The sequence below is a fragment of the Plasmodium inui genome (assembly GCF_000524495.1).
Source record: "Plasmodium inui San Antonio 1 unplaced genomic scaffold supercont1.36, whole genome shotgun sequence".
Taxonomy (NCBI): Eukaryota; Apicomplexa; class Aconoidasida; order Haemosporida; family Plasmodiidae; genus Plasmodium; species Plasmodium inui.
This window is the reverse complement of record NW_008481870.1, coordinates 60,950-84,059: the sequence shown is the minus strand read 5'-3', so window position 1 is coordinate 84,059 and position 23,110 is coordinate 60,950. Positions and strand designations below refer to the sequence as shown.

The 23,110-nt window shown below is 40.8% G+C and overlaps 1 protein-coding gene across 1 annotated transcript; it reads right to left on the bottom strand.

The window, feature by feature from the left end:
- Positions 1-8,572: 8,572 nt before the first annotated feature.
- Positions 8,573-9,460, bottom strand: C922_05070 (hypothetical protein; the record flags this gene model as incomplete). The annotated part of the gene is made up of 1 exon (XM_008820643.1): positions 8,573-9,460. The coding sequence occupies one exon, from the start codon at positions 9,458-9,460 to the stop codon at positions 8,573-8,575; it is 888 nt and encodes a 295-aa protein (XP_008818865.1).
- Between the last annotated feature and the right edge of the window lie 13,650 nt (positions 9,461-23,110).

The following is a 23,110-nucleotide window of genomic DNA, read 5'->3' as shown; positions in this document are numbered from 1 at the left end:
TTGAGGACACTTGTGAGCATCTCTTTTCTTTTCCAATTTACACACATCACGTCTTGCACTCGTCAAAAGAGAACACCATATTGTAAGTAATACTAATTACAATGCATTCGGTGAACCAGAATGTACTGTATATCTTCATATAACTGGGCTAAATATATGTGACTATTCTTTTGCAATCACTCTGCCTCTATTCTGGAAAGGACATTCTTATGCTATGACTTAGCATTAGTATCTACATGGTTCCAGGGTATCCTGTTCTGTGGTTTCTTTAAATTGACATAAATCATATCTAAATAGATTCCTTATAGCGTAAGGTAATAGAAAATTCCCAAATAATGTCAAATTGTTTCCCATTCTGAGCTTATATTCCTCTCAGAACTGAATTGTGCAAATTCTTTATTTTCCCGTTTTTAAGGCATCATTCTTTGATTAATCCTAAGATATGTCCCAAAAGCGTTATTCATGTTCCGATACGGATAATACAGAACATAGAATGGGATTCCAATGAAACTTTAACAGCAGTGGTACTGAAATATACGGAATGTTAAAATTCTATTGTTAGATATTACAATTACTAAGTACAGACATGGACGTTCACAACGGTTTTCATCGATACCTATGGTATTCCCTCCCTAAATCAAACGTATATTTATACATTGTCTATGTGATGTATGATAATAGCACATTATGAATATCCTCTTCAATACGATGCCGTTCCTAGAGTAAAACCTATCCTTGAGTCAATACCAAGATTTCGCATTTAACGTATAGATATGCCTACGGCATTATACATAATTTGAGCATCACTTCCCACTTTAGCAGACAGTATCGACTCGGTATAGTATGCATATTGACTTTGTCAATTCTCATTTTAAATAAAAAGCCTCATATTTCCCTAGAAGAGATTTAGTGGAAAGAATGAAGACTCTTCTTATCCATAATAAAATGTCACTACAACAGTGCATGATTGAACTGATTCATAAACATCCCTCATAAATAAATATAGATACTTCCATTAATAATTCCATTAACGCCCTCGAATAAAATATATTAATAGACCCCTTGCCTATCTTCCCTAATTTCTAATAGTCACATTTAAGCCGGATGCCACTATTCTTCATACATAATCAGCAGTTTCCCTTATATAATGTTACGGATAATAGTTTATAGACAAAATAATTATCAGGTACTGGAGAGATTATACAAAATGGGGCTATGCCTGCTCATATACTATCATTATAGGGAGGAGTTCATTTTAGTAAAACAAACATACACCATAAGATTCTTTCAACCCACTGATTGTCCCTTATATTCTTATCTAAACGAGAGAGATGCCCATTTCTCTCTTTAGAGGGGGGGCATTCTTCGGCTAAATTCCTTTTTAATTTTCATAGAAGCCTTCCTCCATAGGCATACAGATAGATATACAAAGTGAATATCGCAAATTGACAAGCAATAAGAAACATTTAAAATATTCTTATCACAGATTGGGGAACCAGTTTCTTCCGGCTTAATAATAAACATTGCTAAAAGCCATCTCGGAACTAATTATCTGCTTTCTTGTTCGAAGTAGTAGCAATAAGTTACTGATAGATTTGAGATTTAACAACTAAGGAATCAAGCGAATAATGTCTCCACAATGCGGGTATACAGTATAATATATAATAGTCAAAGATATAATTTTATAGAAAAAGCATGTTTATTCAAACTGCACACAACATTAATACAGAACGGTAATCTAACAATTCCAATGTAAATGATTGATTGTCCCCAATGGGATTATAATCGGCATATATTGTACGTATAAGTAAAAAAACTCTCGCTTCCGTATGAACTATGGGGATGCAGCCAACTAATGGGCGCTATTCAGATCTGGGTACATGAAAAAACAGATAAATTAGCACCGCAGTATTAATCTTCTCCAATTCTGACAAGGCTTCATAGCTCTGTTTGTAGGAAAACACTAACAAGATCTATACTATTTATCCGTTTCCTTTCGTCTGTATTTCAAGGTGGTGATATCAGACTGATAGAATTTGTTCTGCATGATAAAACATAAAATACGAACAGTCATAGTATGAATATATCACAGTTGTGCCTGAATAGCACTAATAAACATGATATCTGTCACAGCGACTCTTATTATCCTTAGATAAATACAAGGAATAATTTAATGAACGTCATATATAAATACATTCTCTATGAGAACACAAGCGTTCCAACACACAAGTGGAATTCATAACCGACAAAATATCTTCTGTAAGAGTGGATCAGAAAGTTGTGCAATACCCTCCTATAACCGCCTGTACTCGAGAGTCTATTGTAAGAATTCCTTGTAGAAGCAAGAAATCAGGTGATAAATACAAGTCCTTCAACATGTGTTCACAGATTTCAATAAAGGCATTCAAAGAATCGTCAGGCAAAAGGCGTGTTGTGTACCCCTGCCATAGTAACCATATGATTAAGAAAAATTCACTAGTGACATAGACGAAGAAGAGGATACACATTTGAATATGAGAGACAACTCCTGAGAAAAAGATCTTACAACAGTATGGATTAGCATTAATATAGATGAATATGTTCTCTATAATTCGGCTCCTCATCCCTGCGTGTATAACTCCCCGATTTTACAAATATCTCCTATGGGAAAGGGATGAGAATAAAACAGCCAAGGAAATAGCACTAGATCAGTAAGACTATTGTCCCTCTGTATATATCTCAATGAAGGAAACCGACGGAGTTTGAACATTGACTGTTCCGTATCTTTATATTAACACGGTTAGAATATGTTGAATATGGGGAGAATAATAAAGAATCTACCAATATATCTCTTCTTCTATCTTCCAAGACACCTAAAGGAAGAGCCTAGAGAGAAAGTAAGAGAAGGCGCCTTAAAAACAACCAGGAAGCGCAGGGTTAACACACGAAGGAGGAAATAATAAAGTAAATCGAGGGGGAACGAACAACACCTGGAAACGCAGAGTGGGCAATGATGCTTGTGAGCGGCTGCTTAAAGTCAAAACTGTAAATCCGGAGCCGACAGCATTAAATCGTTAACCGTAAAGAATAGACTTTAGAGGCTGATCACACAACCAGAAACAGGAAGGATAAGCCTTTAACGATAGAGCTTGCAAACTAAATCATACACCCCAAAGACTCGACCTTGAAAACCAACTAATACAGCACATATCAAAACCTTAAAAAGTAAAAAACAAGCAATACAAGATGGCGCCCCAAATTCATACCTGTAACAACTACACGTGATGCCTAAGACAAAAACCTTCGGGGGGATACCCTCAAGAATAATAGGACGAAATACACCAAAACACCTTAGAGCATGAATCATATCAAATACACCTGAACAGTGCACAGTACCCAAGAAGTATAGACCATAAACCTAGGGCAGGCAGAAACCACCGTACACTTCATCAAACAAAGATAAGCAATAAAGGTATCCCATAAGTCCTAAACAGTGAAGTTGAATCCGCAACCAAGGAATCTGAATCGTACACCGTCAAGATATGGCAGAAGATCCTAACCCTAAGGAGATAGGAAATAAAAACGGCCAACAGAAATAGGGGAACATATGTAAGGAATTAACCCTAGAAATAAAGGATAGAGGGTGCGAGTACAGGCTAAGGAACGCGCCTCAGTGATAATCCGTAGAAACTAAGCCATGAGATACACAGACTAAGACCCAAGAGCCACAACCCAGAAACTACACCATAGATCATAAGAACCTAAGAATGGTCACAGTACCAAAGGTGCATAATCAGTGAGTCTTAACCGCCTAAAATAAATTGTCCAACAATACTACTAAGCGCTAAGGGGTAGGAGGAACCCCCTGTCAATACACCGGAACCTAAGGGCATGAAACTAGGAAATAGAGCCTGGCCACTACACTCAAGAGTGGAAATAGGGGGATAAGAAATCAAGCATTAATCCTAAATATTGAAGAGTAAAGAGTGAACAAGAAGACTTCACACAACGGCAGACAACCATAAAGCAATAGCGCAATGCCGTGAGTAGCACCAGGATGAGACGGGTGATTACGTCCTGAAACGTAACCCGGTACAATTGAAGCCTAAGAACCAGAAAGTACAAATAAGAAATATAAACAGAAGTGTACTCTTTAAGACGACTCCATAAAATTTCAGCCCTCAAAATTACAGGGATCTGAGCCAGAGGGGAACATAACAGGGGGACAACAGGCCTAAGCAAAGAAAGGAACAGGAGAAAGTCTCAGGCAGGAGGGCCAAATAACAGCTTAAACAGTACGAAATAGAGACCATATAATAAAGAAAAGAGGAAACAAGTAAAAGCCTACTTCTGAGATGTACATTTCCAATCAATACGCCTAAGCTTTGCCTGTGTCCCCCAGTGCCTGTAGCATGCAAACTACTTCCTTGCACCTGAACAAAAGGCCATACCAGGAGCCCCATAAAGGTTAAAACCGAGGAAATACAACAAGAACAGGAGCACTCACCCCCCAGCGGCTACATCTAAAATCAGGAACTTAATCATTCTGGGTTAAGGCATACTCCCTGAAGGATGGGAGCTAAGGAGTTACCGATATCTGAAGTGGCAATAGGCAGCAGCTATACCCCTCGAAGCGGAAACCGTAACGTCCTAACAGATAAACTCTAAACTTAGCGCAATAGTCTTTCTCCATGGACATAGAACCTCAATGTGAAAACTACGCGTAAAGCCTAAGCGCAGAGAACTAAGAAATTGAATCGTAGGGGAAAAGCGAAGCCTCGAAGTTATGACCCTGAAACCGAGCAGCCCAGAACACGAAGCAGCAAGAGTTATAAATTAAGCCTAACCCGTAAAACAAGGGAACGACACCCTCAGGAAGAGACAATAGCAAGCGAAGGGTCATTCCGGAACCACGAACAATGGGGGCTAGCTCCCAAGGCTACAGCTAAGAATAGCCCCTAAAACCTGAGACTCGACTCGAAGACTATGCACCTGAGCGAAGCAGTCTACAGACAACCGGCCCCCCCCAGACCTCAATCACCAACCCTATAAGATACAAGTGCCCACTTGACTCCCTGAATTCTCAACAGTCACCCTGAAATTTCATGTCTAGAGACCAAGCATAAAAGAGTAGAGCTAAGTTCGCAGCCTTAGATCCTACAGTATGAAATCTAAACATAAGCAATAAGAGTAGGAAATTAAACCGCACCCCCACAAGAAGCAGACACCCTTAACTCCTCAAAACAGAGGGCGAAACTCAGGAGGAAACCTCTCGTCTGTATGCCCTAGGGTACAGAAACCTGCCTAATAAAATAAAGAAGATATCCCTCCAACTGTGTGCACAAGGGGTGGAGGCCAAGGAAGGAGTACTGATCCCGAATTCAGGAAACCTAGGGGGTACCTAAAACGCTGGTTAAGACCACGGGCCCTAGATATTAAAAAAATCCTTCCTTCATACACCCGGAACTTAACAGATACCACAGATAACACTAGCACCTAATTAATGGAACATCACGCTTGTGGACGGAACCTTGGGGGCTAACACCCAAGTATTAGAAGCAAATAACTACTGCCTATAGACTGAAACAGACGGCCTAAACCCCTGGAATCAAACAATTATCACCGCCATCCCCCCCCATGCACCCTAAACGATAAGACATAAATCTACAAGTTAGGAAACAACTCCTAGCAACTGACCAAATCTGCATAATAAAAGTGGCTGGAGACTATCACCCCAAAATCGACCGGAGAACATATAGTCGGAACCGACGCGTCTAAACCCGTGCAGCAGAATCAATCCTCTATCTAATGGAATAAAAGACCCACAAGGAAAGGAACCTAAATGTCCAATAACCGCCACCGGGGGAAACTCTGGAGTATACCTCATAAGAGTTTGTCCCACGCGACGCCAGGGGCACACAAGTGAAGAAACAACAATCAAACAGCACAAGAGGAGGCCCAAAACGGCACCCAAGTTATTCCAAGCAGGAAGTAGGGATTGACTCGGAATCCAGAGACTAAGAAGCCACGAGCCATGAATGCTGTCGCGAAAATATAGTGCAACATGACAGAGGCTGCCCCCTTATCATTACACCCTAAGAGCTCAAAAAGGGACTCGTACCCTACACAACAATTTTAGGTCCTGAACAGAACCATCTGATTCGTAAGGAATAAACCCCTAAAGAGAAACGGTGGATCATGAAGAATTAAAACAAAGGAATAAGCTCGGAGGACAGACACTTAGCAAAACAAGCCTATCAAGGAGGAAAACCGGCTGGATGGTAAACCCTCAGCAACAAGTGAGCGCAGCGACGGCAATAAAGGCATACCCGTAGAATATAGATCCTATAGAGTAATCCCCAAATCTTAACCCCACCAAACAAAGTAGTAGGAACCCTCCCCCCCCCTAACCAAACTGCCATCCTCAGGCAGGAAGTGAAATGCAAAGAAGTATACCAACCAAACTAACAAAATCTCCCTGAAAAATACATCCTAACCTTGCTTGCTCAAACAGTAGACCGTAAACGCTGGCCAAAGAAGAGAGAAGGTTACAAGTAAAAAATGAAGCGTAAAACAAACCCCCCCGAAGCTTCCGAAGCGTACCCACAAGGAGAATAAACTCCCTAAAGCATAAGCCCATAATGCATACTCCAGAAGTCTGAAATGTAAGAAATGGACCCTAGACCCCCAATCATGATGCCTAAACCATAAATCGAAACTCCTAAGAAGTAGAGACTGAACCCTAAACTACCAAACGCCAAGAGCCTCAGCACTAAATCCTAAGAAGTATAACACCATGAAAGTGCCATCCTCAGCCCTACACCCAATAACCTACACACCCTCCAGTGAATCCTAAACCTTGAACGCTAAACCGTGGAACCTAAATCCTGATGACTATGATTAATACATGAGACGAACATCTGACAACTGAAAACTGAACCCTAATATATAAAGCGTAAACCCTGACGCCTGAACCTAAGAATATAAACGTTAACGCCTAGAAGACGAGCAGTGGATCGCGAAACCTGAGGCCTGAACCACACCCCTTGAGAACCACGCCCTGAAGCCAACACAACACGTCTAGGGATTGAGACCTAAATCTTAAAACATAAACCGTGAGGCTAAACTTTATACCTTCATCCCTAATTCCTGACCCCTGAGAAACCTAAAGATTCCACCATAAACCCTAAACTTTGACATAAAAATTGACCCCTAAACGCTAAACAGGAAGCACTGAGTACTAACACAAAACCTCAGAAACGTAAACCTTAGTACACTAAACGTGGAAAATAATCCCTCAAGCTTAGCCCCAGATGGCTAAATCGAAGGTCTAACACTGAATCTGCACGTAATCTTAAACGTGAACCCCTAAACGAGAAGTCCTAAATGATGCCTGGTAAAACCGAAATCCTAATCTCCACATCAGCAGGCCGAAAAAATAAATCCTATAAGTTGAACCCTAAATTGTAAGCGCTAAATCTACAACCTACATCACGAAACCCCAACTCAACAACGTCTAAATCTTGAACCGCAAACCCTAAAAAATCAACCATAAAACCTAATAGCTGACAGCCGACTGTCTGGAAACTGAACAAAGGGGCTCCAACCCTAAATCCTAAACCCTAAAGCAACCACTCTGGAAGCTGAACCCTAAAACTAGACCCTAAACCTTAGGAGCTAAGAACTGGACACTAAACCCTGAATCTGGGACGTTGATAAATAGAACCTGAACCCTAATACCTGAGGCATAACAACTAACAGGAGAGACCTAAACCCTGAAATCTAAACCCAGAACCGTCCACCGTAAACCGTGAACCATAAAACCTGAACAATAAGACTAAACCTTCAATCCTGAAAGGTAAACCCTGAAATCTAAAGGCAAGGTGTCAAATCCTAAAACCTAAATCCGCAAATCTAAAGGCTAATTCCTCAAATGTACACCTGAAACCTAAACGCCGATGCATGGATCCTAGACATAACCGCTAAATCTTGAACCATGAACCCAAAACCATAAGCGGTAGACCCTAAACCCTAACCCGTGAATCCGAAAACTAAGACCTACCCGTAAACACTAAATAAGGACTAAACCGTAATCCCTGAACCCCACCCCCCCAATGCCCCGCCTCCCTGCTTTCCCCCCGCGAATAGCTCCCAATTTTGGTCATAGTTCTCAGCTGCTCCCCCCCCCAGGATGTTTTCCCTACTGAGTCACACGAGCTACGGCACTCACTCCTGGCCCAACGTGTTCGATCCCCACATCGTGCCAACTGAGTCCCCTCGCCTGCTTCGTCCGTCTATTCTTGCTCCGGCTGCGCCCTATTATCCTATATACTCCAAAGCCGGCGAGCACCCCTAAGACTACTCCCAGCACCAATCCTATCGTCTGACCCACATTTATGTTAGAAGAAGAATCTTCATCAACCGTCCTAAGTTGTTCCTGAGCTTTCAAAAAGGGGAAGCATTACTTTTACTCTCAATAAGCCTGATCCCTTCCCCTATTACTATGCTCTCCTTTGCCCCCCCGTGAAGGACTGCTGTGCCTGGTGTTCGGGGGCACAGGGTTTCTACACTGTTATAATCCTGTCACCCTCCTCTAACTCCTCTGCTTACCCTTTTCTTCGTGCTCTAACCTCCCCTGCCATAGCTGTTTTACTTCTTCCTCTCTTTCTTGTTTCAAGTTATCCCACTCACTCCCGTGGGTTTCGTACTGCTCAGGAGGCTGTCCGTGAGTGGAATCTCCGGATATCTTTACCCTACACACAGTTCCCTTATCGCCCTTCCCTAAGCCTGCGATCTCGTGTGTTATCACTTCATACAAGTCGGCCCCAGGTAATTGCCATGCGCTTATAACTTTACCGCTTTCGTCTTCGATTTGGAACCAGTTCATCATTATTTCTCGTGCTATCTTCTTCCCTCCCCAGTGGCATAATTCTTCATAGATCTCCTGACATATATGTTTATCTCTGGTGTCCTTTGAGTTCACAGTCTGTCCACTCATCTTGATACCCAATATTACCATAATTATTCTTACAATATCCATGCATGCCTGTAGTGATCTTTGACTCTCTTGCCACATGTCCATTGTATTCACTCCCTTCAGAGTATTCCAGATCAGCTGCTCCCCCTTTACCCTACATTGTTGGTCCGGACTACTCTGACTTTTGGCTTCGACGTATTTGTCATACTGACAGCCTTGAAATGTTGAGATTCCTTCCGTAGTCTTCGGTACTGGTAATAGACTTAACCATTCTTCAATACTCAGACATATACCTCTAGAGAAGCTATACAGACCTGCTATTGGCTTCTTCCCCCTAGCCTTAATCTCCCCTTCATAGGCCCATTCCCATACAGCTTCCCTGTTCTTTAAGCTGCTTCTTAATCTACATATACCATTAGCCGATGCTTCTCTTCCCTCACAGATTCTTCTCAAGTTAGATTCCGATACGAGGTCCTTGAAGTAGTTTATAAACCAGGAACCCATTCTTGTCTTCCTTCTCTGGATATATTAAGAGGGTGACTCATATGCTTAGTAGTATTATAGCCTTAAAGGTAAAAGGGCCGCCTTAATGTTACTTTATCTTGCCTTACGTCTGCGATCATTCTTATATAATCCGAATCTTTATACTCAACTTGGCTCCCCCTTTTCTTATTCTTCCTTCGGTAATCTCTTCTATGCTACTGTCGCGTCGTTCCTTATAGTTGGGGATTCATGATATCCATGCTCTCCACTGACTGCTATTGCCTCCAGTTTGAGACCCTTAGATTTCTTCTCGGTCGTCTTAGGCCTCTTCCCCTCGTCCCACTAAGCTCCTGCGTTTCTGACTCACTTTATCCCCCCTGACCTACCTCATTCTGTTGCTTTCCTTGATTCTGCTTCCTCTAGGGGTTCTCAGGAATCCTTCCGCGGCTTACCAAATATTAACTAGTCCCTGGCAATGGGTGCTCCAATCCACTGATGCTTGTAGCTGTTTCGGCAAAACTTTCACCTGGATTCCTAGGCTAAAGTCTACTACTGGCCCTGCTGTTTCTCTATCCTCTATTACCATTGGAGAGCTCCCCTACAATTCGGAGGTACAGAAGTGGAGGGGGGGGAAATATTGCTGTGGGAGTTACTCAATTTTTAGAGAGTCCCTGGTAGACTCCATTTTCTCTCTTAGTTCTTATTTATCAATACTACGCCCTCATGGGGAATCCTCACGCAACTCCTATTCCTGACCCACCGAACACTACAAAAAGATACTTTGGGGGGGGAATCCTCCCAGCTGGGGCCCTCCTGAAAAACTCCTCTAACCCTTTCCTTTTCCTGTTCCCCTTGTTCCATAATCCCCCTAAATACTCTGTTCTGATCTATTATACGTGTTCACTATCTTGCTGCATTAATAATGATACCTGCAATATCCTCCTACACGTGCTCTAAGCTCAAATTTGAAAAGATCACAGCCATTTGCTAGGATTTCCCTTTTCGTTTATCCTGAGCTGGCGCCCTTCTCTGACTTTGCTTCACTTCTTCCTTCCGGTGCTTTGCTTTGAGTTGGCTCCTTCGGTATTATTGTCGTTTAGATGATAATATAGATTTTGCCCTTCTTGAGTAACACTAGTAGTCTTATTATCTTAGAGTGCCGTCCTCATTCCATATATTTTGGAGGCAAAGTCATACTCACCCTCGGCCATCACGTGCGGTCTGAATCTGTTGTGGGATTTGAGAGATCTCTTCAATGTATTTACATTCCTTCGTGCTGTTTCGGTAGGATTATTCCTAGGGCTTACATTGCTCCTGCGTGTCTCTTTTTATATACTACGAGATCATACCCCCACGGTTAATAGACTTCTTATTACTATTTCCTTTGTTTTGATCCTTCTTTTTCCTTGGACTTATGGGTTCTGTTGCCCCTTGGACTGGCGTCGCTTAACTTTGGCTGACGATTTCCTCTTTGATCCTCATTTTTGGGCTTCTAAGGTTGAATTTAGTTGCTGTTTCCTGACCTGCCGCCTTATATATATCAATGGTTATCCGGTTACTATGGTTTCCTTTCTTGGATTTATATATTTGAAGATACTCTTCTTTCTACTGAGGATATTTTCCAGAGTGACGATTACTTTCTGGTTTGTTGTCTGTGTTTACCAATTTGTTGCCCTCTATTTATTATTTTAGACTGATCTCGCTTCTGTTAATCGCTGCTTTAATTACTGCCTTAGTCAATAATCAACCTGCCCGTCGAGGTGTGGCCTCTAAGCGTTTCTGTGGTGGGTCAGTTGATACTCACTTACTCAATTCGGCCCCTTGCCCCCATCTGGTGTTTCCTCGGCCTGGGCACTCTGATATTTTCGGGCAATTCGGCTATCTTTCTCTCTTGTTGCTTTTATATTTCATCCTTATATATTCCCCTGCTGCGGCTACCTCTCTTTTTTTTCCCCTTGTTCCATGTGGGAGATTCTGCTGGTTGTCCCTTACTTAGTGGATGAAAACCATTGAGACAGCAATTTTCTGTCACTTCTCTTTCTTGAAGGGATTCCTGATTAATTCTCGTTACCTTGGTTGGCTCAGGCAAGGGTATCCTCCTGACTATTTAAAGCTTTCTCCTTATCCTTGCATAGGATGCCGCACCTTGTGTCCTTATTTTCTAATACTATTTCTTCGCACTTCTACTTAGGCGAAATCCCCCCTTCTCCTTAGTTATATGCGTATAAAACTGCTGTCGTGACGTATTTTGACGCCTGAGTCTGGTTCACCTGCTTCTTGAGTTTATTGTAACTTTCTGGTCTGTCAGTAGGCCATTTCAGGACTGGGGCTTTTCTCTTCAAGGTCTACTCCTTCTTGGCGATTCAGACTTTTCTTAGTGCTTTTTTCTCTTTTTTTTACGTTTTACTTAATTCCTGAGTGCCTGTTATACTACCACTTTGGAGGGGGGGGGGTAGTGAAAATGATCGCTCTCCGACATTTTAATTTAGAGATTGAAGGGAGGGGTGGTGTTCGGAAATCGACCGGCTTTTTCTGTACTCAACACCTCAGCCCCCATTTAGGAGTTGTTCCGGTTTAATACACAAATCCCTTCATCACAAAAGTCTACTTCTTAGGGGGTGGGTTGGTTCCTGGCTTGTCTAAAGTCAATTTTTAGTTAGTAGTACTACTTAATTCTTTATCTCTTCCTATGTTTGCTCCACCCTCAGTCCAGACTCGGCGGTCTAGAATTCATTTATATACCTGTTGCTGGTTAAGCATGTTTTGATACTGGCATCGGGGAAGTTTCTTCTTAATTGTTGTCTTGTCTTGGCTCATTGGCTCCACTCCTCGGAAAGGCTCTTCTGAATTTTCATTCCTTTTGTCTTTATTATAATTCTTAGTTATTGAAGTCAATCTTGCCTGTTTCCCTTTTTAAGGATACTACTTGTTCCCTCTGGTCCTTTTCTATTTTGTTGAGATTCTTATTCTATTTCTAATACATACATTCCAGAGACGGTCAGTGGGGGATATATTGTTAGTGGCGTATCCGGTGCATACTCATAGACTTCTCTCGTACTCTAGAGATTCGCCCTTTCACGGGGGATATCCTCCTAGACTCCTGTTTCACTCGTGGTAATCCATCTACTTTGATTTTTTCGATGTGTCCAAGCATTCCCTTTTAATTTTCTCCTAATCTTTTGTTTTCATGATTTTTTCTCTATAATGGGTAATAGACTTATCCATTAGGTTTGGCGGTTTCATTCGATTTCAGATCCGTTCGGGCATTCTCTCGGAACTAATGGTTTTATTTAATGCTTTGGGATTCCTGCCGTTTTTCTTGGGGAGGGGACAACTCCCTCTTCATTCGGGGATATTTGTTTCTATTTTTCCGCCTTGTTATACAGCTATTTAGGATCGTGGCCTTTGAGGCCTGGAGTGGTTGTGATAATCTTATGCTTTGACCTTTGTGATTTTTGAATTTCCTTTATTTTATACATTCAACTATTATAATCTCCGGCTGGTATCTTATTCTTATAGTGGCTTCGATAAATTTCTTGCTAAAGGCCATTATTTTTTAGAGTTATTTATTTTCCCGGGGGTAGGAGGATTCCAGGGCAGATACATGTTCTTTCATTTTCGGGGTATATCTTCTTCCCTATTGATTTCTTTTTGACTTTTGGTTTGTTTTGTTGGTTTCGCATTGTTCTCTTCTGCAGTGAGGGAAAGTGGTTAGCCTTCCTTTGCCTCCTGGTATTTGTTCGTCCCTTAGGGACCGACCCTTGTTTCTCCTTCCATAGGTTTCCTGCTTTCTCCTTGTGATCAGCACTGATCTGAGCCCGTCTGCTCTTGTGTTGTTAGATTCCCCCATGTAGCTCCCTGTATCAGTCCACTCAGATTATCTGAGTCGTGTGCGTGGGCCTGGAGGAATAATCTATTTCTAGTTTAGTGCTAGATCTTGGTGGGGCCTCAGGTTTCTCTGCTCTTAATTTTCTTGTCTGGTAAACCACTCGTCCTTAGGTGTGTTACTTTTCTGGGTTCCTTTACTCTTGGCTTGAGTCCTAAATTTCGGGATATTTTACTCATTTTATATCTGGATTCTATTTTCGTCGTCCTTTTTTCTTTTGGATTTTGAGCTGTGGTATTTGGTACGGCTGCCCTTCTATGTTGTCTCCTTCATAAGGTCTTTTATAATAGATTATATCAGGGGTTTAAAATATAGATTCTCTATAGAGTTTTACCTGACTTTTCCCTCCTTCCTTTTTAGATTCTAATGCATTCTCCTCTTTTCTTCAGAGTCTATGTTATCGCCTTATGATAGGGGATTTCACCCTTTTATCCATAATTCAACATCCTTATCGGTTAAGTCTTCGCATATTTGTGATTGGGTACTCATTCTTGCTGTTTCTTGTGCTTTCCTACCTTACTGTATTGGTTTTGTGGGTTCTCCTGTGAGACTATAGTCGTAGGAAGCTGTTAAAGGGAATAGTGTTAGGGTAGTAGGGGTTTTCTTATAAAAAATATCTCCTCATGCTCCTTTTGAGGGTTCCCTTTGTTTTAATTTCTGTGGCTCTGATTTCATGAGCTTCTATCCATTTCTATTTAAAAGGAAATTGCTCCTCCTGTTGTTTATTTTCTTGAGACTCCTTATCTGTACTGATGTGTCTCGAGGCCTGGTTCCTATTTGCCCCCTCATGCTTAGGGCTCTATTCGGACTCCTGATGTGTTGTTATTTCAGTTTACGTAGACTTTCCCAGCTGGTCAATATTCCTTCACGTAAGACTCTCGGAGTCAGGAATATTCAGTCTCTCCTCATTTCATAGAACTTCATTGTCAACTACTCGCTGTGGCCTTAGCTTTGTTTTCACTTCTAGCATTTTCCTTACCCTCCCCAGGCTTTTCCGATGCTACTTCTGGGGTTCCGGTGCATTCCGGTGTGCGTTCCTCGTATCTTTATTCTTGCAGTTGGCTGGTCGTTATTTCGTGTTGGACACCATTCCCTTCATTTTTGACATTTGCTTAGGGTTTTTTCATTTAGGGGGCGGCGGAATATTCGTACAGAGGATTGATTAACAAGTTCCTTGGTTTTCCTTTTGGCATCCTTCTGCTTAGGCACGATCATTCTCCCCCGGTTCCCTCCACGTTCTGGAACTCTTTATTCATTCTTGGTTTGGGGTTTGAATATACCTCTTCGATTTGTCTCCCCCTCAATTTCGTTAATATACTGTTTTTCTATTTAAGCTATACCAACCCCTGGAGTACGGCACTTTCTCATTCTTCCTTTCCTCCGGATCTATGGATTCTCTATAATGCCCTTTTATTGGCCTCTTCGTACTTTCCTGGGGGTTGCGCCCATACTGCACCGATATTTCACGTTGGGGGGGTAATGCCTTTATTGTCGGAGTTATGTTTTTGGGGGAGATTCATCTTTTAAGCATACTCCTGGAGATAGGGGGCTTGACTGTTACTGTCTCTTCTGCTCTTACGGCTGTTCTCCTCCCATTTATTCCCAACTGAGTTGCTGCAATCGGTACGTTGCTCTGCCCAGAGTCCGTTGCCCTTATTGAATGCTGTTTTTGGTGAAATCTCCTTATTTCATTATGCCGTTTGCTACTACATCCTGGGTTGTCTATCCTGAAGTAGTTTCTCGTTGTTAATTGTCTTCTCCGGCGTTCCTGGTCAGGCTATTGGCCTCCTATACACGCTCTGATTCATATCCTGCTCTTTAGTCTAATTATCTTGCCTATAATATTGGATGCGAATTCCTGTAGTGAATCTGCTGTTTTATCCCCCTCTTTTTAGGCCTGCCCCGCTACTCCTCCTATTTCAGGTTTCCCCGTTCTTAAACGCCCACTCAATTGGGGCCGTCTTTCTCAACCCTCCCAGATATTTGGGGGTTCCGTTGTTTTCTCTTCTAAGGTTCTTCTCATTTTTGCCTGCCTGCTCCATATATTCTTTGTTGTTCCCCTTCTTATCTCCCTCCTAGGGTTTCGCCGGTTTCCTTGCTTCTTCCGTTGATTAAACCTGTTAACCTCCCTCATAGGATATTTTGCCTGTTCATATTTTCTCACTCTGAAATTACGCTGCTTCCTTATTCGCTACCTCTTCCTTGTCTTGTCTGTTTTCTCTTTTAATCTTGGTTTTATCATCTACGCCCCTTCTCTGTATCCGTAGCTCATCCTCTCACTTATTCCTGCTTTTATGCTATTTCCTACTGCTCGAGGTACCCCCACTTGGACTCCTGCTCTATCTTATTCTGCTACTCGTTAGGTTTCAGGCTCTTTGTGTGTAGGTATCCGTTTTCCCCCCACTCTGTCTCCTGCTAGTTGGAGGGTGTCCTGCTTTTGAGCTGCCCTGACACGGTCTTGTCCTGCACTTCTCCTTAATAATACGGTTACTCGTTACGATTCTCCTGTGTTTTTTTCTCCCTGGGTGTTCCTCCTTTTTTGTTGTCTTTTCTCTATATCTATCCTCCCTCCTGTTGTAGGTGGTGGCCACACTTTTTGCTTCTCCTTTTAGGGAGGCGCTCTCCTCTTTGGTGGCCTTGGATAGATGCTCTTTATGATTGTTTGGCGTGTTCCTCAAAGAATCACCGCAGCTGGTCCTTTGACTACGGATCTCTTATATACATATATTTTTACATCACTTCATAATGGTCAGGTGTTGGCCTGGCTCGCTCTTGCTTATTAATCTTGCTCCCGTTACTTTCGGGGAGTTGACTCTATTAATCTTATACTCTAAATTTATTCTATAGATGCCTTAGGGAATTTCTGCTTATAGGGTGATCCAGAAGTACCTATGTCTAGTCATCCTACACCTGCTGTGCATCCTCCCTTATCTTCGCTTTTCATATAGATTACTATTATTCTTACGGCATTTGTACCCGTACTCTTCGCGGATGTTCGGTCGTGGATAATTCTTTAATAATATAGAATGCTAACTAGGGTATGAGCTTTTCTCCCGTTTCGACCCTTCCCTTTATCGATACCTGCATTTTCTCCCACTGTTGATCTGTCAGGACCAACTTGTTCCTGTTCCTCTTAGGGGGTCCTTGCCCTCGTTAGGTACTTTGTTGTTTTTTTCACTCTTCCCCTACTTTATAATATTTGATTGCGTATTCATCATATTCCCTTTTGGTCTAGAGCCAGGTTTCTGGGCAAATTTTCATCTGTTCCCCTTTCTGTTTTTTCCATTGCTTCCCCTCCTTGGGGTCGTACGCCGCCATATTAGCTGGCCCCTGTTTTTCTAGTAAATACCGTATACGGATTATTCTAAATATACTCTTTTGATGTTCATTCTTATACGTCCTGTTGTTTCATATGGCTTATTAAACCTGTTTCACCCCTTATAGTGTCGCCTCGTCCTTGTGACTGGTACCCTTCCTCCTTTCTTCGTTCCTGATTTTTCACTTTTTGCCCCTTTTTACATTTTATTGTGTCATCTATGGGCGCGTACCTCTTAATTTGTCTTATTAGGGGGCAATTTTCATATTGCTTTCTTTGCCTTTTTGTTCTTCCCTTGTTGTTCGGTTATTTCCTTGTCCTTTTTTTATAATATACATTAAGCTGTAGCAGTAAGTCCTTAACCATTATATGATTTTCCCCCCCTATCTTATATCCCTTTGTCTATCTAGTCCTTATCAGGTCACGACATTAGTTCCCATATCATCCCTCATGATATCTTATATAGCCAATAAAATATCCTATAAGCTACAACATTCTGTATCCTTCTATTTAAACAGTTATTCTTCTGCCACCTGGTGGGTAAATGTATATTATGATATGGTACTGAAACATAAACTGTCCGTTTTTTATTCAGATGATCCCCACAACAACTCACCAATAATTTCGAAAATTCGGGTTAATTAATCACGTGGAATAACACACAATATCTTTATAAAACTATTTAACTCATTATTAAGGGAGGGAACTTTTCTATTATCGCTTATATGCCCATATAGCATTACAATTAAAACTGATATAAAAACCATATCACTGCCAAAATGATCATGTATTTATTCACTTCCTCTCATTTTTCAGAAGAACTTCATAACTCCATGGTGGTGTAAGACTCCTTTATAGGACATGTCTTTATGTCAATAGGGGAATGTATTCACTGTATATGCTTATATTCCCTTAGGCATAAAAGGGGTTACGAATACCACTTAACATTCTACATCCTTCTGTTTTGAACAAGGTGACGCCCTTTATAGCATCCTCTATAGTGTTAGATACAGACAAAAATGAAGTTATTGTACAACTTATACTCCATGAACTCAGCACAGATTCAAGATATTATCTGTCCTTATTCCTTTGTTTATATCTTAGAAAACATGAAACCCTCGATTTCATATATCTATTTTGTCAGAGGGAAAGATCTGCTGCTCACATTATTCCTTATGTCTCACCCCTACTGTGTCTCTTGGTTCTATTCTTTGGGTATCGTGTCTAATCTTCATCCCCTCAGCATGTTTCCCTGTATCCTCTGTTGTTGTTTTGGGTGTTCTGGATGTATTAATTATGTACCTTTCCTTTTAGGCATTTCCACTTTGACCTTTATGTTGATATCCCCACTGGCTTGTGGTTTATTTATATGGTCTTACATATATTTCCCCCTCTGAATTAGTTAATTTTCTCAAATATGTCACTTGTATTCGTATATACATTCTATTATAGTCATCCGCTTCTATATTGTCGCTCCCCCCCTTTTAGATTAATGATTCTTTAATATCTTATGTGTATTCTTATTCTTATGCTCATTTTATCCCCTTCACCGTTCTAGGTTATTATTATTCCTAACTCTGCATGAGAAATAGCCCGTTCTATATAGTACTATTCCTTTTATAATTTCCTATTCTTCTCTAGGGTATAAGAAGTTTAATCCTTCATTTTACATAACTGTTATATTTTAATAGTATGGCATCGATCTCGAGTCCTGTTAAGAGGAAAATACTACAGATTAAACCAGGTGTGCAAATCTTCCGTAATCATTGTCTCTTAATAGTACCCGGATAATTATTGAATCTATATTACAATAATATTGAGAAGGAATAATCACAATTCACGACGTATTACTGTACTTACAATGTTACTTCGCCTATAAAAAGTTCTTCCTATATATAAACACCCTTGGTATGTTGAAACCCTTCTCAGTGATAGTATCCCTCAGTCTCTTATATATCATGAATAGCCTTAGGATTGGTATATGAGTATTCCTGGAAGTGAATTATTTTAGAAGCCAATGTATTGGTGAAATGGTATCATTTTTACAACTGCCGTCCTCCTCAAGGAATTCGACTCCCTAAACCTTTGTATTATCTTAAACAATTTTCCTCCTCACAGAGCACTGTTTTACATAGAATATTACCCATGACAGAAGCTTATCCTCTAAACAGCTGTTGTAAGGCCGATTCTTAGAGTTAATACAAATATACCGGAGGCATCTCGTATTCTGTATATATGTGTAACGCTCAGTGATTGGAACCCCTCCAAGAATACCGCTGAATCCACTCTATTATCTCTTACTAAATATCTCTTTTTAAATTATGGTGCCTCCTGCTTTAAATCTTGACGACTCCACAATAGCGAGTCTCCGGATTTTCCTACTGTTTATGCAGTGATACTCTTGAGAAATGTCTCCTCCTCACATACTTAATAATGGTCGCGAAAAATGTATTCCTTATATATTAGTTTTCAAAGCAAGTGTATATCCTTCGCGTCATTCTATTCTTCAAATAATAGCACCCGTTGGCCTAACTTTTCCATATAGATGTATTCCAGTCATAAAACCCGCACGATTATTTTCCTGATATCATGGTTCCCCATCGAGATGTGTTATCTTCAGCCAATAATAATCTCCAAATAAAAGAACTGTAAAATATGAACCTGGTGCAGAATAATATTCAGGAGACATGTATACAGTACACAAAATAATACTGGAGGTATAGACGCATGGTTCATATAATAGGGCTGTATGCTAAGCGTACATTCTACAGGCCCGTAGTCCTGGGGGGAGTGATATTTTTTAAATAATACTACACATAGATCATTATTCCTCAATTAGTCACGTTCTCCAATTATTCGTATCTAAAACGCTATGTTATTAGGCCTTCACATAGAAGCATTCCTGCGACACTCTACATTACAAAGAACATTTTCGCTAGAATCCTTGCATTGTCCATATGCAAGTATTTCTGCCTCTATTGTATTACTCCGGTAATAATACATTCGACACAGCTATAGCGCCTGCACCTGCGCGTAATTAATGGTTTGCTCTCTTCCTTAGAATGTAGCCCTCAATTCTTCACATAATACTATCTCATAGAGATCTATACTAATCAATGACTGGTGTTGCCCAAAGAATAGGAACCGAAATTTGGAACACATAGCCCGCAATTCACACACTTTTGCATTTTCGATGGGCGTATTGTAGGAAAATCCCTATCTTTCAAAGGACGGTCTTTGAGAATATCGGTATCCGTGATACAATACTGTATTTTGAATATCATTGCACTCCACAGAAGGCCACTTCTTATTTTCCCTGCTTTCTAGATATCATATGAGTGCAGGGACAATAATTTCTCTCAAATGAATGTGCTACAAGCTCTCCGTTAGCTGTAAAATATTTTCCCTTCCTTAAAATAACACCATAACCGGTAACCCCATACAATAATATTCTTGATACAGTTGTATTCTTTACCAGCATCGACACTTTAGACACATTTGTCCAGTCTATATGATTTTACTGTTTATATAATAATACACCACATATATCTGTTCACTTCATACAATGGGGTCATCCATACAATATCATTGTAGGCATGGACGACGGATAAATATAATGATACGGCATGCATGTTCATACACTTTAAATCATAGTACTCCCTGTAAAGTAGTATGCATTTTACAATGCTGTGCTTAATATTTGAATACTCCACAAATATCCTCATGGTTCACATAATAGTACTTTGGGGACGTTACTATTTGGAGCGAATAAGTAATTCTTAGACAATACTCCTTCACGCACATGTGTACACTTGCTTGAGCGATACTCCCCCAATCATGCAGTTCCACACATTATACGGCTGTTAATATAATAACACTCCAGGGAGTGCTATGAATTCCGGAATATGGTGCTTTGCCTCTAATAGAAGCCTAAACAGTAGGCCATGATATTCCACCTCTTTTAATAATTGTGCATGGGGGGTATCCAGAATCCCACCACAAGTGTGCACTCCAAGACATCACACTAGGGAGATGTGAGTACACTCACAAGACTGCGCCGCAGATCATCCGTACATTTTATGCAATTATGCCCCTAAATGGACAGTACTTTGCAGATATCAGTATAGATCAGCCATTAATTCATTGATATAACAGTACTACGAGAATTTCCGCATTCGTCACCATGGGAAATGGGGACACATGTATACTTCCTTTTCATCTACCCTTGTAGAATATTCATGCACTTCATAGAATATTACCCTACGAATAATGACACCCCTCGAAAATCAGTATTCTTGACACTATAATACGGTTAACATTATAGTGCCCCTGGCATAGCTCTACTGTTTAGACAATAGGTTTCGAAGCCACCTCTGGGATCTGCAGAATCGCCCAAGTCATATGATCCAGCCATTAAACCAACATGAAAACCCTTCAAATAATGCTATTCCAAGGACAGTTGTACTCATCAGGACAAACTATTCTGTAAATAACATCAGTGTCCTTCAAGTAATCGTTCAATTCACACATCCATGTGTCCCACTGAAGTGTACCCCCCATACGGAGTTACTACGGCAACTTTCACACGTTGCGTAACGGTGGCACCTCCTCATACGGCATAAAACTAAATCATCAATTCTGCACCTCTCTTTACTTTACTTAATAATACCGGCTTAACTTTGGCACTCATCAAATAGCATCGTACCAGGCAGATGTGCACTTTGCAGATATGAATACTATACATACCTCTGTAGTGTCCTCATAACAGTACTCCAAGTCATGAATACTCCTTCAGCGAATATCCTGTTCAAATGGAAGTATTATCCACACAACAGTACTGTAAACAGGACGCTACTTTCTGTATTAACGTACTCTATGAAAGAATCGTACTTCAAGGATAATCCTACTCATAAAGGCAAAACATTTGGCACATCATGCTTCCGTCTGTATAATAGCACTCCAGGTGATCCATATAGCTCCACTACTCGTACCTTTATAGAATAGTAGTATGCGGATCTCCAGACTCCTCAGCATCGATGATCCAGAGACATCCACAGTTTCCAGACAATAGTTATACTGGAATATCCATGCAGTTCACACAACACTCCTATTCATATAGTGAAGGCATAAACCTTGAATCCTTCACATACACTAGTACATGGACGACTGTACTCCTGACATAATAATAGTACACGTATAACCCCGCGCATCACTACCAAGGAAAATCCAACACTAGTACATGGACGACTGTACTCCTGACATAATAATAGTACACGTATAACCCCGCGCATCACTACCAAGGAAAATCCACACCAGTATTGTACAAGTAATGGTACCCCAAGTGTATATCCTGTGTTCAAATACCAATAGAATAAGGGTTTTACTACTCTCGACATAGAAATATTACAAACACGTGGATACCCTTTATATAAGGTGACACTGGAGGATATCCCTACCCCTTACAAAGATGTGTCCTTCAGAAGACGGCATGGCAGGCGCAATGGAACCTTTCAGATAACACTCCTCTAGAATATCATTACATTTCACATAGTACTGCATTCAGAATCTTGGTGGACTCAACAGAATGGCACTCTCCATATTTTCACGCTTTTCACATGGAATCACCACTGGTATATTGCTCGTCCTTGAGTAGATGTGTTCCAGGCGGTTTGCAGGGTTCAAAAGATTTAGCTCTTTGTGAAGTACTTGTATAATCCCTGAATGCTCATATAATAATACCTGGTGGTACAGCTTTATACTGCACAAACATGGACACTTGCTTTATGCTCTAGCATCCTAAATAGTCCTTTGTTTTATATAATACTACAGGACGTATATGTGTGAACTTCATTCAATGGTGTCGTTCATATAATAGTATTCTTGAGATACAAGTACACTGTAGAATTAATGATACCCCCCGCATGTCAGTACTATTTAAATTAGATTACTTCGGCCACAGTAGTACTCATCCTCACAATTTTATTGTTGGCATATCAATACTTCCCACACAGATGGAGTATCTACTTGACGGTACTATGGGAATATCAACACACGGAGCTAAGAAGTTATTCTCACACAGGCATAATTTAGGGAAATCCCTACACAGACGACGTCATAGGAGTTTGATCTGATATACTGACTCATGAATCAATCGTTTCTTGACAAAGACGCCTCCTCACATATAATTATGGGCAGAGAATGGGTTCATCCACTATCTCACTTGGGAAAATCTAAGTCTTCTAACAACGATACAGTCGATACTTGACTAATAATTAACAGACAAACAGACTAATAAAACCGAAGAAGATACACATATTAACACAATGTAGACATTATCTGGACTCATTAGAACACATAAAATAGTCTTTGGGGGATAATGAACATATGGAAAGAAGGTCATCCTGGGGGCGACATAACCCCTTAGTGAACCCAGTTGCACACTGTGGGTCTGGTTCAAGGTTTTAGATGA